Source organism: Andrena cerasifolii, chromosome 1, assembly GCF_050908995.1.
Source record: "Andrena cerasifolii isolate SP2316 chromosome 1, iyAndCera1_principal, whole genome shotgun sequence".
Taxonomy (NCBI): domain Eukaryota; kingdom Metazoa; phylum Arthropoda; class Insecta; order Hymenoptera; family Andrenidae; genus Andrena; species Andrena cerasifolii.
Genome location: NC_135118.1, coordinates 28,557,342 through 28,576,080, shown reverse-complemented (window position 1 = coordinate 28,576,080; position 18,739 = coordinate 28,557,342). Strand labels below are relative to the sequence as shown.

General features: G+C 42.1%; 1 protein-coding gene across 1 annotated transcript; it reads left to right on the top strand.

Moving 5' to 3' along the window:
* The first annotated feature begins 14,119 nt into the window (after nt 1–14,119).
* On the top strand, nt 14,120–15,496 carry LOC143374484 (protein G12-like). The gene is made up of 2 exons (XM_076822644.1): nt 14,120–14,262; nt 14,762–15,496. Exon 2 carries the CDS (start codon nt 14,762–14,764, stop codon nt 15,419–15,421), a length of 660 nt encoding a protein of 219 aa, XP_076678759.1. The 5' UTR covers nt 14,120–14,262; the 3' UTR covers nt 15,422–15,496.
* The last annotated feature ends 3,243 nt before the right edge of the window (nt 15,497–18,739 follow it).

Genomic DNA, 18,739 nt, shown 5'->3' with positions numbered 1-18,739 from the left:
AAGGGAAATTAATACTGGGAAATTAGGAATAAGCACGAGTAACAACATAATGTGCGAATAAAGCAAAGAATACAATTACCCAAAGTGAAGTGCGTCGTAAGTAGAAAGTCGTCATAGGAAAGTTATTAGCTTCCAGAATTCTATAAATCTGTTCTATCACTCTCTGTAAAACCACACTAGAATGCAAACAATGGCAAACTCGGTTGTTTCACAAATTCCGTGCAAATAAAGCCAGTGACAGTTAAACGTAATTGTCATGGGTATTCCGAGGCACATCTGGAACGTACAATAGTAGCGCGTCCGAAGAAATCTGCAGCGTGTCTGACGCGTAACGACTCATTCCACTGGGGCTGGCCGTGAACGCAGAATGCAGCACGCGCCTACAAAGGTGTTCTCGTGGAAAACTCCGGCAGTATTCGCGGTACGCTACCCACTGCCACCCCGAATCCCTCCGGATCCCGTTAAACGGTTGAATTTCTGAATGTTCTTTCCAGGAATAACGCTCGGCCATCCCCCGATTAGAAGTGACCGTCGCCGGACCGTAATTCTTGTTCGGCCCGGTTGCGTTCTATCTTCATGGCAACCCCCCGAGGCCCTGGCCAGTCCTTTCGCCCGAGCATTGTTTCGGACGGTGCAGTTTATCTACACGGAACCACATGTTATTGTTGTGCACTTTGCCCGTGCTCTCGTACACTGTTCATTCGTATCTCCGTGATATAATAACCGGCAGCAACAATGCTTTAATCCAGCCACCGGACCGGGGCCACAAAAGGTGTGAGCCACGGAAGTAAGCTGATTAGGAAGCTGCCCCCTTATTCTCGTATCCTGCACCTCACCTCGAGGCACGCCCTCCTCCCTCGATTTACCTTCCTCCTCTCTCCCCCATCTTCTACGTATCTCCTCTTCCCTTTCTCCCTTCCCTTTTATGCAATTTTCTCTGAAACTTATTACTCTTCTCTTTAATCATTCGTGCCTGCCTTTCTTCAGACTTTGTCTCTTCTTTTCTTCCAGTTTATTGGATTCCCGTTTCTTGCCCCATTATTTTTTCCCCAATTATTTTATCCACGATGTAAGGGTATAAGGTGTGCTCTTGCGCACCCTTTCAAATTAGCCTACTGGTTATTACGTGCTCTTCCCTGGATCCTTCATATTGGATTGTCAACCAGTAGGAGAGAATGAATTTGTCAATTTTTCGATACGCGTCCGTGCACTTGCATATGCATTCATATACATACATATTTTAATATGGCGGAAATTGGGAATGCGCAGTAAAAGGCGAAAATGAGCCGCTCAGCGAGCACGCCTTATATCCTTACATCATGATTTTATCCATTTCTCGGTGCATATTCGTCTTCCCCTCTCGTTTGTCTAGTGCATTAACGCGACGTCTGTTCGTCGATCCACCATCCATTTCTTTCGTCTTCTTTTTTCTAAACCACCCCTGCGCTCGAAGATTCCTTCGCCGGTACACGATTCCTTCATTTCTCACGAGTTCCAGCATGGTCGTGGGCGCCGCTATATATCAGAGCATCATACCTGTCGGTACGGCCGACAGCACCGGAGGAAAGTAATTTATAAAGACAGCGACACGACACTTTCCTTCCACCCTTCTCGAATCCTCGAGCACGCGATCGGCTTCCTCCTACGGATTCATCGCCAGCCGCAGGCTGCGTCGCCTGCATTTCTAATCGGGCGCACGTGAAAAGATTTCACGAACCCCCCCGATCGACCTCCTCGCCACTGCGATTAATCGAGAAGAATCGAGTCTTCGGGGTACTAATGAGCCCGCCGATTATCGTGGCCTCTGCTTTCATGAAAACAGATGTGCCTTTGAACGTAGTCGCTTTTTGTCCGCTTATTCGGAATTTATGGCACTCTTGGGTGGTTGCTTGCAAATTTCCCGAAGACTGAGGCAATTTGCGAGTGTTGGTAATTTTAAACCTCGATGTGACCGTGGATTGGATTAACTGTAAGCGTTTCACTGATTTCTGTGCGAAGTTGCACGATTAATCGGTGGAATGCAATGCTACGGTAACAAAGACTTTATTTGACAGTGATATATTTATAAGACACTTTGCTTTGAAAATGGATTAAAGGAAATCGTGTTACCTACAATATTACCTTCTAATCGGTGAAAGAATTCAGAGTCAATGAAGGCAATTGAAAACACTTATTATTGAACTTGTAACAGTAGTGTCTGACTTAACTCTCATGTAATCACTTAAAAGTCACCATGGAACGAGAAAACTACTTAACAGTAGCATTGTACACAAGATTTGATTCTCGATTTATGCCAATTATAGTTCAACAATCATGTACATTCTTTATTAATTATTGAATGCAGTTTTGAAATTTTCTTTTCACCCTTTAGTGGTACAGCGATACTTAGTAGTGCAATCAATCACATGGTTGACAATGCTATCCACTTCAGTTCCCCATAATACTTGCTTTTAATTAACGCAAATGGACATAGTAACATTGTCGATAGTAATACTAACATCCAACCTAGTTACTTGTTACTGGAAACAGTGCATCACCGTGAAATATTGCCAGGCAGGGGAAGCTTAGCTGTTTTTGTAGGTTCGAAAGAAGAGACGGCAAGATTGATGAATCTGTGCTCATCAGTGACGAGCCCTTACGAACGGTGACAGCAATTAGTGGCCCTTGCCTCCTCTGAGAGCCGATTCAATCGCCAATGCGAGAAACCCGAAGCTGTTTTCTCCTTATCGGTATTCTTCCCTTTCGAGTACTTAATCCACGATTTTACCTCGTCGATTTCGATAGTAGGCGATATCGCCATTGATACCGATAAACTCCTATCTCGTTTCATGCAACGTCTTGATGTAAACAGCACGCTTCTCAAGGAGCCGGGCAACGTATATAAGAATCGCTTCTATGCAAGAGAAACCTCTTGCTGAGCAAACCTCTGTTCAATGGTCACCGAAAGTGGTACCGCTGACAGCTTCGATCTCTGTGCTACTCGACACATACACGATATACGTTCATCCATGCATACACCAAAGTCTGCTCTCTGCAACCCTTTTCTAACACAGTGATTCGTTGAATTTCGTAATCCCAAGGAAGGTAAACATTAATATCTCAAGTTCCAGCCTCTTCTAGTGTAAATTGTCAGTAAACCGGTAAATTATCTCACCCTGCTTCTAAGTTTCTCGTATTGACTCCCCTTTCCTCCTTTACTCGAAATCTATCTCACAGAAACCTTTCATCACGCACTCTTAAGATACAGCATTATTTCAAACGAATACAGTAGTTCATCGAAACATACAGTGAGTCAAATAATTATTGACACGCCCTTTAAAACAGAATAACCTTTTTAAAATTGGTCCAATGGACTTGAGTTTTTTTCAGAAGCTAAAAAGATTAGTTTACTAAGTAGGTGACGTGTTTCGACATTTTGAAAAAAATTGTAATTGATCCGAATAGCGAAGAAAATAGTGAAGGTCGCATTTTCAACTTTTTCCTGAGTCTGTAATGAAAATTTAAAAATCTCGTTTGTAGATTTAAGGAGGTTGTATACATGCTGAAAATTCAGGCGCAGAAAAAAAAAATGAAAAAGCGACCTTCGCTATTTTCTTCACTATTCCGACCAATTGCAATTTTTTTTTCAAAACAGCGAGACACGTCACCTAGTAAACTAATCCTCCTAGCTTCTCAAAAAAGCTCGAAGACGTTTGGATGAACTTGAAGAAGTTATTCTGTTTTAACGAGTCTGCCATTAATTTGTTGACTCACTGTACTTAAATCGCAAATCACCTGTAAAGATCACCATAATTTCAGCCACTTTATAGCAGGCATGCATCCCTTGCGTTTCATTCCAAGAAGTGAGAAGTCTCGCGGATTTTCTTTATTCCAAGTTCGAGCTGAACATGACTCACAGCACAGCGACTGTTTATGATTCCCCGCGGAACGAGCGCGAGCGTGGTTGCTCAGGTTCGCGGGAATGCGGCAGAATTCTCCGAGGAGGCAGTTATCTTCGATAACCGCGAGCCCGGTGCTTCTCGGCGCGCTGGCACACGCTCCGCTCAGACGCTCCTGCCCGCCTATCCGCGAGGCAGCAAGATTTTAATCTCCCGTTTTACGCGCGAAAAGCCAGGGTAATCTTGCGGGGGGATTTACGCGGCGCGCGCGATCCGCCTTTTAAATTCGCCGACCGCCGCTGCAGGAAGTGGCTGCACGTGATAAGTATAGGCGATGACCGCGATCATCCCCCGTGGCGCCTCCCGACGCGGGTACGTGTGCCCGTGGCACGACAAAAATCCGTGGCGAGACGCTGTCAAGAAAGTTTACGACGTCTCCAGCAAATCTTCGTGATCGTAAATTGGAAATTGCAGAGGTTCGCCGTGAGATCAACGGCGATCTTGAGGGAGCCTCTTTGTTGCACGACGCGGCGCGTTGTAACGATCACACCTCAGAGTCTGTAGGATGGATAAGGTAGGTTGTTAATCACAGGCTGAATGTTTTGTTACTTTTTTTTTAAATCGAAGACTCTTTGCAGGCAGTTTTGTTTTTCGTTAGAGGCATATTATAGGGTTCATTTGCTGGGAGATTCGCGAGTGGTATTTTATATTAGTACTTTAGCTGTACTAGTCCTTAGTTTCTTTTTAGCGAATTTTCATAAAATACACAAGTGGCAAAAAAGTACAATTCAAATTGTTGTGAAATAAATGTATATTTTTTAGTAGTTACAGTAGATACTAAATGTAAATACAGATTGCTATAATTGAATTGTTAAACTCTTTTTTTAATTTAAAATCCATGGGGGATATTTCTATATAGGTTGCATGCACTGATTATATTTTCGAACTACTAAAAGGTCATTAACATTTTTAACAAATTGTCTGATATTTAAGGTGGCCCAATTGACACCCTGACCAGTCCACCAATGCTTTTTAGTGTTAGTTTTGGTATTAGTTTTAATCTTAAGTTTCAGTAAAAAAACTGCATTTCCTTTATCTTTGTCAAACTTGTATTAAACTATTCTCTTGCGCGAAGGACAATAATAATGGAAGCTTCTTGCCCATAGTTACTTGCTGGATAGTGTTAAGGTAAGTAGAGGAGTGAAGACTAGAATAACTTCTGGTGAACCTAGTGTATGAAAGGTACTTCAGAAATCGTACAATTTGCAGAAGTGTCGAGTACGACATCTTATCGAAATAATTTTTATTTGGGTTTTCCCTAAACTCCAGTGTCTTCTTCGATGTATTTTGTCTCCTAAAACAGTACACATAAATTATAATTATGTAACTACGACAAATTATGTAACTGTTACAAGAACTCACTGTCTTTGAGCTTCAGTGGGAGAGAAGAGATCTTTTATCATTCTTAACCAGCAATGATCTTCAATAGCCACGAAGCACACCGTACCGTTACCAAAAGCCTGCGCAAAACGGTGAACGAGACGATATATCCTTCCATTTAGATCTGCCGTGAAACATGTATGTACTTAGAGATTTGGATCCGCGTAGCGCCTGTACAAGTATCCATGGATCACGAACCGTGCGCGTTTAATTGTCCCGCGTTATACCAGTTCCCCGACACGCGAGTTGACAGACCGAGAATGGAATCGATGGTCCGCGTTAAGCTCGAAGTTCGACGGGCTCCGAGCGATCGCTAAATCGTTACGCAGAGACTTCCCTTACACCGCGAGGAACGTGCAAACGAGGTACTTACCACGGATTCGGATCGTCGGGATCGTCCAATTTAAAACTTTTCAGACACGCGAATCTCTCCACGTACAGCTCGATTTTTCTACGCGTCGCGAAGGATCTAACGGATATTTCAAGTCCTTCTGCCAGTATAAATATTCAAAGAAAGATTCCCATTATTCACAGCGATAAATTCCTCAGCACATTTCTAGCTCAACGACTTTAACGACTGTCCTATATTGCGCGAGTATTTGTGTTATTGAGGTAGGGACACAACTGGAGAAATATAATCTCATTAAACGTAATTTTTCGCTTTATAGAGTCTACAAGATTCTGGGAGATCGAAGAGTATCAATGGTGGCAGTAGATAATGCTGTCTGACTTCAAGCTCTGCCTCTTATATTTCGGTGTAGGGGAGAGCGGGGACAAAAGTAACACTTTTTACATTTGGCCTAGCCTACAATTATCTTTTATAGATGTAAGAATGAAAATTGTGCCTAAGATACTGTGTTTCTTGGTCTATCATTTGAGCCTAGATTCAGCCTTAAGTGATAAGTAGTTAAAAAGTTATGACAGTTTTCCGCAGTGATTGCCATTGTTACTTTTGTCCTGCAGGGACAACACTAATTATTTTCAGGAGAATTAAGTAAAAACACTTCTTACTGATTTTTTATTATAAAGAAAACGATAGACAGAAACATTTAAATAAATATATTTTAAGTAACGATAAAAGCAAATAAATTTTAAATAACGAAAGGTGGAAAGCATAACCAGCTTCGAACACTTCTTTGATATTGTGTATTTAGTTAAATGATAGGATTAAATTTCACCTAATCCGAATTAAAATTATGACATGTAGCGAAGATCACCCGTGCTGCAGTCTTCGTGGGTCTAACCCTTAAAATCTAGACATTTGGGATGATTCTCTCGAGAACAGCTTTCACTGAAAGGGTCCAAGCAAACCAGACATAGACAATCATTATCACCTGAAGAATTCCTATCCTGTATGCTATTTTGCTCGCCCTAGTAACATGTTACTTTCGTCTCCGTATCGACGTGTTACTTTTGTCCCCAGCCATGCTTTTCAGAATAGAACTTTTATAACATACAAACTATACAAGACTTGTTAAAATCAAATACCGGAGCTTATAAAGGCATCATCTAAGAACGCTCTAGCAAGTAATTGATTTAATATCTATAGTTTAACTATGAATATTAACAAAAAAAACCAAAATAGGAGAAACTTACCTGAATGATCTAAATAACAAGTTTAGCATGCCCAGGGTATAAGATTCGTGTTACTGCTCAGCGTCACTCAGTACAATAAAGGAACCACTACACACATGTAACTGTGTAAAGCAAACGTTTTGGAAATGTTTGTGGAAGGGGGCGGAAGGCGTGTTACTTTCATGACGCCGTTACGTTTGTCCCCGCTCTCCCCTATGTACATCATGTTTCAGAGCTGAAGGTATAAACTTAATCGAGTAATAGAATATATAAAAAGTGTTCGTAGATCGAAGTTTATTGGAATCTTCTTGCGTCTTCTCAGATGGAGTGTAATTAAATAGTTAAAAAGTCAGTAGTACTGAAATGCAGTGCTGACTTATAACTTTGTATTTGAACCCGCTATATTCTAGAGCAGCAACGCACTCAGGATTTAATCTTGGGTGGAGCCGTGTTGAACGGATAAAAATATTGTTAACGCAAGTTCAATAAAATTCATTAGCAGATTATAAAATTTATTTAAAGAATAAAATGCATTACTTCACTACTTGAATTACTTAAGACGTGGTTACGTTAATCTCTATTTTCCTTTTTCATTGGGAGATGCCAGGGTCCTATTAATAACATCACGGCGACTTGTAACGAACGAAGCGTCCAGGTATGTATCACGAGTCGCCTCTATGCACGCGTTTTATCTTCCAATCAGTATTGCAGCGGAGCAAGGCGTCCATCAAAAGGATGCATCAGATTTTTGCACTTTATCGTTTAAAATCGTTGGAGAATCGGGAAGACTGCGAGAAAGAAATAGAACGTACATATATCAAGCCGCCGACGAAGGGGATTTCGTTTCGCGAAGGTAACGTCGTGCCCAGCGGCCTGATACGCGCTCGCGCAACTAAATCCAGCGGCTCTCGCGAGAAAACATAAATCATTGCCCCTTACCCGCTTCGACGGGCGCAACAGCTATTTTGTAAGCTCGACGAAGAGCAATGAGTTCGTAAATCAGTCGAAACTTTCCCCGTCTGGCGAGTAGAGAGGGAGGGCGTAACTTACGATCTTAACAGGGCTAATTGACTACTCTTTTTTTTCTACCTTTTCCGCGATCCTTTATTCCCTGTTGCGCACGCATTCGCACATATACAAACGAAGAGAGGAAAAACGGGTCGCGTCGCCAAGGGATATTTAACACCACGTAAATCGACGAGCAACTGGGAAACGCGCGAATGATGTACGACGACTTTTCTCGTTTCGATCCTCTCGCCCCACTCCAGAGTTCTTCCGACATCCTTCGAACCCCCTGGCCATCTACCCTAGCAGCGTTTCGAAGAGGAACGAGCTCGTGGCGCGCAATTATAAAAAAGTTGCCGCGAGTTTCTTACACATTCGACGTCCCCGCGAATTTTTCGTCGGAAGCCATAACGCATCGTAATGACTCGTCGCCGGTGGTTCTATCTAAAACCATTATTTACACGACCATTATATACGGTAATTATCATTAGCGAGAAAATTGTAACGAAGTTCCTTGATGGAACTCCAATTCCTTGGGACTGCGATAAATCGAAAGGACTTTCAGTTTTTTCAGAAAAAGGTGTAGACGTAAATCTTCGAGCCTCCTTTGACGCTTAAGATTTTTCTCAAGTAAGAAAAAATAATAATATTAAATCAATCTCTTTGGCTGTGCACAGGGACGTGTCGAAACCTAATTGTTGCTTTTTCAAATATCACAGATAGATATAGCTAATGTCCGCTATTAGGATTCTTCTTAATTACTAAATTGTAGCCGAACCACTTCATACAATAAAGAACCCTTAAGGGGTTACCTACCGTCAGGGGGTAGAAAAAGAATCGATCCTTTGGGAATTTATTTCAGAAAGTACATGCATATTTTTATGTAATGGTTTTTGTATTCAGGTGAGGGAATCTTTAACAGGTTATTATATTATGTTTTGGTATAAAAATATTTAGTTATTGCAAAATTACAACTGATTTCCCGGAAGCTGTTTTTAGAAACACGTTTTGCGGTGACCAACATTATTCGGAACTGAGTTATCTGAAATAAAAAAAAAGAAGAAGATTTAGTTAGTACAATAGTTTATCTAGTCTTTAATCGTTCCGTTTTATAAAATATTAATCTGGGACAACATGGCAGATGTTTAATGTGAAATGATCGACTTTCATAGAAAAAACATTTAATTTTTCATCCATAAAACGTCTTCTCTCCTTAATACCACATGAACTTACTCGATCCTACACCAGCTGAGAAGCTCTTCCAAACTCTTCCACCAGCGAACCATGAGCAGCACGGAGTTATTGAAAATTCCCTGTCAGCAGTGTCCATGGAAGAGGGTCAGGACCACGGGCGTCCCTAATCCAGCGGCGATACGCCCGTGGGATCCCGTTATTAATAATTATGTAATCCGTTTAGCTACGGCGTGTCCACGGGGCGCCGACTCCTACGATTCGATAACGAAAGAGACGCGGGTCCACGCGCTGGTGAATCTGTAAATACCGGCGTGTTATGCAAATCAGGGACACCGGCGCGCAGAGAGAGAATCCACAGTGCAGGATGTACACGTGTACGGATGCAAGCCGACGTGGCGCTATAAGCCGAACCCGGAATAAGCATGTAAAGTAGAGGCTGCGAGCAGGTGACACGGCTGTGCCATCACGGTGACACGCGCGGATGTTCCGGCTGGAAGGTGAAACACGGGACACGATGCACACCGTTGATGAACAGGGCCCACGCTACCCCCTGTCCTCCTTCCTGTTCCGCCCCCGCCATCCTCCTCACTTTCGACCACCCCGAGGCGGGATTTAAAATCTGCGCTTCTCATGTGTAATTCGTGGAGCAGATGTGCTGCCATTCAATGTGCTGCTGGCAGAGAAGATGTAATTAAACGCCCGAGATCCACTCGAATGATGTACAAATCAAATTTTACTTCCTTTCTCTGCCCCTCTAATTTTGCTCTCGACAGATATACACATGTATTATTATCATTCAAATTTGAATTTTAATTCAGTAGATTTTCATTTGAGCTTTTTCTTGCGTTTGGGTTTAGCTGATTAAGAAGCGATGAAGAGAATAGATTGGTCAGAGTACTGGAAGAATATCAGGAGAGGAGTCGTCAGTGATTTACCAGAGTTAGTAGCAATGGTGCATTCCAATGTGCATTCCAAAATAGCAGAAGTCAAGCGTTTTTAATTTAAAACCACGCGGCGTAACAAAATCACTTGTTGCGTTGAAGTTTTGTGGCGGCATCTGTGTGGAACAGTTATTGAAATTACATGGAAAATTAATTCTGTCTTCATTAATAAAGCATTAGGAATAGTATCTGAAGCTAAAAATTCTGACTGCACTGGCAACAACGCCTGCAAAACAAAACACTGTCGGAACCCTATTTTTTTAGATCACCTAGTTTACCGAGTACTAGAGTTGGTCCGTTGTTGCTCTCAATACCTCGACTGCAACTAGGGTGATTCCAAGAAGAAGAAAGTAACGGGACGTTTCGTTAAATGCGATCGCACAGAATGCATGCTGGAGGAAGTCGGTTTATTCGTTCCGAAGTGAGCCGAAAAGTTCTTTGGTCGAACGTCGAAGCCCATCAGGGAGATGCGGAGGAAGACACAACAAACCGTTACTTTTTCCGTCCCCGGGCGGCGCGGGGCAAACTTCTGAACTCGGATCATCCAATTAGGATGCAAAAGCCTCCAGTTTAGACGTCTTCGTGGGTTGGCCGGCCCGTGGGACAAATCTCGCTTGAGAGAGCCTTTTGCTTTCTTTCGCGGGCCGGCCGATGCGAAAAGAAGTTAAGACTTCTTACGGTGCTCAGGCTGAATCGTAAATAAGACTTTTCTCCCCACCTCCCAATACACTTACTCACTTTATTTACCTTTAATTCCGAATGATTCGAGGCGGCTCTAGCCAGTCGCGTAATTCCTCGTTCGATCGTATTATGCGATGGGAACTTTCCTTAACACTGCGCGCGAGAGGACCACTTTTACGAAAGCCTTCTACGGAATCAATTCAATGTATTACTTTCTATTCTTTTTTCGAGACAATTATGGATTTGAACAATTATGTTGTCTCAGAAGTAATTGTCAATTTTGTGGAATAACAACTCGTAATAGATCAATCAGACTTCCTATCCTATCCTACTAATATAATAAATGCGAAAGTGTGTTTGTATGTTTGGATGTTTGTCACTCAATCACGTCGCAACTACGCAACGGATCTTTCTGAAAATTTATATACACGTAGTCTAGGATCGGGAATAACACATAGGATACTTTTTATCCCGATTTTTTTAACCGATCTGGTTCAAATATTGCGTAATTACTCTTTAAACCCTGTGGAACATATAGGCTACCATGAAATCTGGACATCCCTCCTCTTCCCCCTATTTCACCCCCTTGATGCTATGTGGTAATCAAAGTTTTACCCAGGCAACGCCGGGTACTTTAAGCTAGTGTGTACATACAGGTGCCAAACTAAGATGTATTCATCCTTCAAACTTGAAAATTTCAATGTTCATGTCAATGCATTTCTGATAATTATTATTCATTACAGTGCTCGAGCTGTGCCATATATTTCAATTGCAGAATTTCCAACCGACAACTCTGAATGTAATACTCCCACGAAGCCAACAAGAAAAGCGTAAGTTCCGTGATCTAAATTTTCATCAATTACGAAGCGACATACAGTCGGCTCTTTCAGCCAGTCGAATCGACCCCGTCCGAGGCGCGGCCAACGGCCTTCGAACCGCCATATTTTAAAGGCTGCCGCCGCTCCGTGGCACTTTGTGTAATGTTCTTTCACGCGGAAGCCCGCCGTAATGAGACGCTGAAGAATTCAGAACGAGGCGCTGCTGCGAAAAGCGCGGCAGTCCATGAAATGCTCTTTTCACTTCGCGCCTTCTACTCTGCGGAATTGCCACTCTGTTTTTCAATGAACCCTCTCCGTGTCGCGCCGGACCGGGGCGCACGTACTACGTGCGTGTTCCCGATGCCCCCAGCTAACCAACCACCTAAAGTAACTACGAAAACAAACGAAGCTGAGACCCGGCCCGCGGCCACCGTCATCCAATCCCTTTCATTCACAGGATCTTCGCCTGCGAGTCAACAAGCAGCCCAGAAGCAATTCATCCTTATGCAACGGCACCAGCTGCCCTTCCATCATCGCGCAATCGTTATATAAACATCGTCCGATATTTGTTACATATTGTTGCGCATATCAATGAGATTATAGCTCCACCGCGCCAGATAACGATAATGTGTATCTTATCGAACGCAACCGTTCCGATCGATGATAGAGGCGAAACAATTTGCACAACGAGCATGGACGTTCTCCGAGCAAAGTTCCCCACTTTGCGCGAGACTCGGCGAGAAGAGTTTTTACTCGATGCAGAATCTCGGCCCGGATGCCAGTCCATCCCCCCCCCCCGGGCTGTTCCTTTTTTCAGCGATAAAGCAATAAACGGAAGTCGTCGGAGCATAATTAATGCCCGGCCGGGTAAATCACCGGGGGGGAAGTTTCGAAGGCGAGGAGGGCATGCGGCGGAAGCGACTCTTGGTTGCATTATTAATCGGCGCGTCTCGCCGAGGACGAGTGGCGCGGGTCTCTGAGACCGGGCAGCAGGATTAAAGAGTTGCTAATATCGCGTTAATTGTCCGCTGAAGGAGACTTACTAGCTGCTGGATATCGCTCGCTAAGTAGCAGCCCGATGGCGGCAGCGTGGAGATAAGAAATTCATGGCAGCCCGTATGGAAAGGCATTTAGAGACGTTCTACTTCGACTCGAAGGCCGAGGGATCTCCAAAGGATTTTCTGTACAACTCCGACGTCTTTCAAGGAACTCGAACGCGCCTCGGATGATACGCTCGCCGGCGATGGTATTAATTCACGAGAAGAATCTTTAATTTCTGAGTGATGCGCCGGTGTAGCTTGGAGCTTTCGAAATATTGGGCAGCTTGCCGAGTGAAAAGAGAATCTTGAACCTGTGATCTCGAAAGAGGAAGGTTAAAGGTTATTTCTTTTGGTCTCGTAGAATGTTATTTTAATACACTGCTTTTAAGTGGAGATATTTAGTGAAGAGGCCATTTTTTGGGCTTATTGAATTCAAGAGTGTTATTCTGTATTTTATTAGAGGAAGTGCAGTATATTTGGAATATCAGTTTGTTTAAGACGAATAAAAAAGTACGGCACAGGATGGGAACAAATGAAACTGCATAATATCATAGGGAAAGTAATAAACTTTTGTATTTCAAACTCTCAGTAATAATAAAAATCGAAAAGTTGCTGAAACTTTGGTCTAAATGAAAAATTACAGGAAGTATCGATTTCGTTAAGGTGCAGGTAATTTGGAACACCGGTATTCTAAATTACCTTCACTTTATAAAATTTAAGAAAACATGTAGATAATAATATTATTTTCTTCTGTAATGTAATCAGACTAAAAAATCTCAATGGAGGAATAATCTTAGGTAAATATAAATCGACAGCGCTGGCCCAAACCCGCGCGGCGGTAGCCGTTACGCGTGAAACAAAAGCATTGCTAAGCTTTGGATTAATCCAAATTACCTTCACCTTCGGTATTCCAAATTACCAACAGTATTCCAAATATGCTGCGCTTCCTCTATCAATATTGGGAGATTTATTTGACGGGTTGGAGCCCAATATAATAAATAAATGAATTTGTCACATCGTTTTGTACACTAATGGGACATTTCCAGTTTATAAATAAATAAATAAATCACTATGCAAACGGGCCAAAATAAAGAAACACTTAATTGATATTTTTCGGTCCTCTAAAACATATAAAAAAAACACAGCAATCGGAGGCGGACACCTGTAAAACCTCTCCTTGTCGACAGCAAGCAAGGAAATATATCAAGACGACTGGAACATATTGCAAATGTTTAAACACACCGCAAATATGCTCGGGTGTTTTAGAAATTATCATGCAAAATAATTTTAATATTGTAAGTATAATTTTGTATCTGTTTATGTTATATTAATAATAATATATAAATACTGTTAAGTATTCTTGTAAGAACTTAGTAAAATCCTTTCTTATCAGTTACCTACTTAAAACCGTCACACATTTGTGGGTGGCGCAGCTCCCGGGGAAAAATAGGCGTCACAAAAATGTGAGTAACGTGGAAGTGAACGTGCGAATTCAGTGGTGAATTGTTTCACAATTCCAAGAACTCGTTGAGTTTATGACATAACACCGTATATCTAAGTTTACAGAATCTTATCGACACTAATCTATTGGATGCAGGTAGTATATAAATCACAGTGAAAACTAGTAGAGGCATCAATTTCCTCAAGTTCAAACACGAGTGGAACGAGTAGCGTCGCAAGAAACACAAAGGTAAGTACTAAAACAGCTTGTATTTCTTTGTCATGAAACCATTGCGAACGGAACTTTGTAGTAAAATCAATGAATAGATGTTAAATCAATTGAAGCGTTTTATTGACCCGCTGACTTACTTAGGTTCGGTATATACTTTAGAATATCCCAAACTTAAGTCTGCGAAATGACAATTATTGCTCTCGTTATGCGAATAATCTAAACACTCGTTTAGTAGGTTTTGAAATGTAAACTTCGGTTTAATTAAACATAGACTGCACAATTCCACACCGCCTACGTTTTTATTCGGAAATTCGAAATAGTTGAGTCACTTGAAAGTCAGTTGAAACTATGTCACTTTCATAGAGTATCAAATTAAAATCATATATAATTCCTAAACTGTGCTCATCAGTTCTACTGAAGATTTCTCTATAAAACAAAGACTAAATGGACTATCCCCGGTAGGAAAATTTCGTAATACCCATCAATTACAATTCATTGAATTCTAATTTCCTTGCAGATGAAATTCGCCTTAGCAATCTTGGCTGTCCTGGCCATGGCCAGTCCCCTGACCGCGTACAAGCTCCCAGCTTCCGGCTCAGGTGCTCTTGCCAAAGAGTTGCAGGACCTGGTCGACCTGGTACCGTTTGAGAAAATAATCCCCATCATCAAGGCATACGCGGCCCAGGACAAGGAAGTCCAAACTGCCCTGAAGGTTCTCCAATCCAGCGAATTGAAGCTGTTCGTCTCCGACGTAGAAGCAATCCCAGCAGTGAAGCACCTGCTTAAGTACATACAGAACGCTGGTCTCGACATCATCTCCATGATAAACAAAATGAACGACAGCCTGGGTCTCGGCCATATCTCGGCTCTGGATGAGTTGGACCTCAAAATCTCTGGTGGAATTGCAGGTTTAGGGAAAGACATTCTGGCTGTAGTACCTGTAGCGAAGATTGAGCAGGCGTTTGAGGAGAAGAGGAAGAACTCCAAAGTGTTCAACGCTCTCATTCATGAGATACTCAAGCCTGAACTCGTGAAGGTATATTTGTCCCTTCACTCCAACAAGCACTACGTGAAGCTGATCCAGGAGGCTGAACAAGCTAAGATCCCAAATGAGATGTTCACGTCACACTTGCCTTTGCTTATGATGAGTAAAACTATATTGGCACTTAAAGCTTAGACTCTTTCTATTTGTACTTGAACAGTTGAAACTGATTTACCTATTATAGTGTAATAAATATTGCATTGAACGATACACTTCTGGCACGATTTTCTTCTCATTCCACTGTTTCCTCTTTTCCCACGGATGTTGAGCAGGTGCGTCGATCTTTTAAAGGCTGGGTGTCAGACTTAATGCTTCAAATGTCCCTCTGTCGCGTTGTCGTATAGGTACTCAATAAACGAAGTCAGATTACTCAAGGAATAGACTGTCTGCGTTTAGTCCATCTATCCCGCGCATATTCAATGCCTGGTCCTTTAACTAAATAATCTAGTCCTCTAGCGTAAGCCGATGTCTTTTCACCCACAAATATCTCTATCATCGACAAACGTCGTTTCGTATTGAAAGGGGCCGCAGTATCTCAACAGCTACCGAATCTATTTCTTCTTATGATGTCAAAAGGGCATAGAAACAATGACAAAGTTTAGGGAAATTTTAACCACAGAATTATTAGAGCTCTCTCTAAACATAAAGTAAATAATCATTAGTATTTAATACAATGATGCTGCAGATTTGACTTGTTAAAAAATATTCCTGAATTCTTATTTCGAAAGCTCCTTATCCTATCCTATTGCGCAATACATACTTTATGTGCGGGATTTTATTTATTAGACAGATTGTACGTGGAAAAATATCGCATTTCGATGACTTGTTACAAAAGGATGGACAATAGAACATTATCGGTACTTCTTCTGAGCGAGACTACGAAATTCGCTAAAGCTGGCTTAGCGAGAATCCCCTTTTTTCTTTTACAGTGAAAGAAAACGTCATCCGACAGCATCGATTTCCATTGCACGCGAAAAAAGGACAAGGTATTCCGTACGACCCATTGTTTTTGCGATTTGAACCGAAACAAAAGCAAGGATCGATGCTACGTTGATCTCTCTCGAGAGAGGCTGGTTTCAGTTTCACTGGCAGACAGTAGAATGCTGCTTATTAATAATACAAAGGAGCAAAGTATTATACATTAATACCTCGAATAATCACGGTAATCATTGTACCTATCAGTGGCGGATTTGGAGATTTGGCGCCCTTAGGCTGACATACGTCTGTCACCCTTTCCACGAAATATTATTATTATTATGATTCGTCTTTATTACTTGAAACGTACAGAGAAAAATAATACATAAAGACTAGCGAAGTAAAGGGCGAGGCTGCAGTAGAATACTGTTAGAAGCCTAACCGTAACTAAATAACTAACATTAAACCAAAACTAAAACCAGGGAAGAAAAATAGAAACAGAGAGAATCTAAACGTGCAAAAATCCCGCGAAAAAATCATGATTTCAACATTAAATAGCCGCCATTTTCTTTAAATTAATATTTCGGAAAATTCTCTCCGTCAATCGGAAGATACATTAATATGCTAATGAAATATTTTTCGTTTTTTGATTTTAGAAAATCTGGTTCCGAATGGCAGTGCTCAGCGCAAAACCGAATTTTTAAAAATGCTTCTTGGATGTCGGTTGTTACTTTATTATACACCTAAATATTTTTCTACGAATAAACTACCAAATGTTCTTTAAATGTTGCTCTTTTAAGCGCAAAAAGTTTTGTAAAAATATACGCTTCCGCTTCTTCAAAAAAAATTCACAAACATTCGCCTCTTATCGGCCGCCTGACTAGGTATAATCCCTTAACGCATCCACTAGCTACATTAATCAGCAAGTTTTTATCCAGCAGTTCTACTCTTAATCGCATATCATACTTCCACTGAGAACCTCCATTTAGCAACATTTTCCACCGCCTCGAGAACACAGGTTTCCAAGTTTTCGTGATTTCGCTGGAAATCATCCCCCATCATACCCTTCGACCTTTCCACTCGCGGGGTCACTTTCCTCGACGGATGCGCCCTGGAAGCCAAGTGCCGCGCGGAACGCCGTAGTAACTGATACAGCGGAGAGAACGGGAATACAGCGAGGGTAGTTTGGGGGACAAACATTGAAACACATATAATACCCGTGTATAGCCGACAAGGTAACCGTCCGAAGACAATGTATTTTGTTCGACGTTGAACGAAATCGAATTACCGTCAGATCGGGAGAGGCCCCAGCTCCGCCTTTCTCTTCTTTTCTGGTTTCAATTCCTGCGCGGCCCCCCTCCCCAGCGTCGCGATTGGACAAGCGCCGGAGAAATTAAATTTCGGCCCCGCAAACAGAGAGAACCGTCGGGGAAAAGTTCGTTAAAGGGAAACGCGGCTCCGTCGGGAAGAAAGGCGGGCCAAACACGCCACGGCTCGTTTTATTTCGCCCTCGGATACAATCGAATATCTTTTTGCCCCGTCCGCCCTTCCCTGCGAGACCCGCAGCCGTCGCGTGTATCTCTTCGGGGTCTAACAAGGGGGATTGGTCTGCGATGCGCGGAGCACCGTACACACCGACCCCTCTAATTTTTCACGCTTCGATTTGATCGTTACCCTCGTTAAAGGTCGGGCACTCTGGAAGATAGGAAGCGCCGCTTCCAAGAAAGTCGCGGATAGGGGCCTACGTGACGCTGCTGGACTGGAAACGGGAGAGCAAGTGCGGACTGTTATGTTAGGAATTTGTGGCCACCGTAGATTGCAGATGCTGTCTAGTGATTTCAGGCAGGACCTGCAGCGAAATTCGCGGAGGCTTTCGTTCGACGTTACGAAATTACTTGAATTTGTGAAGGGAAGGTATGGTCAATAAATGATCGCAGTAGTATTGTGTATATTATTTTTTATTGTCTTGGTTAGGTGTAGATGTACTTTAACACGTTCCGTGCGGGTGAAGTTACCGTCGCGTCATGGGGAGCTCGTATCCTACGGAGGGTGACGTGTACGTTCGCGCCATGGGCCCTCTTCCAAGGAATTTCGAAGAGGAAGAAGGGCTTTACAGGTATCGTGTTCGCTTTTTGCATACGCATTCAGTACGAACGTTTTTATCAGTGTATGCAGTCATTACGAATTTCAAGGTAAGCAAGGTACGTTGTAGTTTCGATGTATTCTTCTACTTCTTATCAATATTTTTATTCAATTTCTTCATTAAATATTATGGAATATACATTTTTTATGTGGAAACATTTTGAAATGTTAAATATGTAGAATATTTAGTAAAATATTAATTTTAATATACTTTTTTTTAATTATTCTTGCTGAAACCTTATAGCCGAAATCAAAACGAAATACGGTTTGGCTAAACTAAACCCCTATCGTGTGGCGGGTGACGTGGATGCCAAGTCATGCCTTGTTTTTTTAAGAAAAGCAGTTATTTTTGGTTAAAATGTTATAAAATGTCGAATAAATAAACAGATACATTTC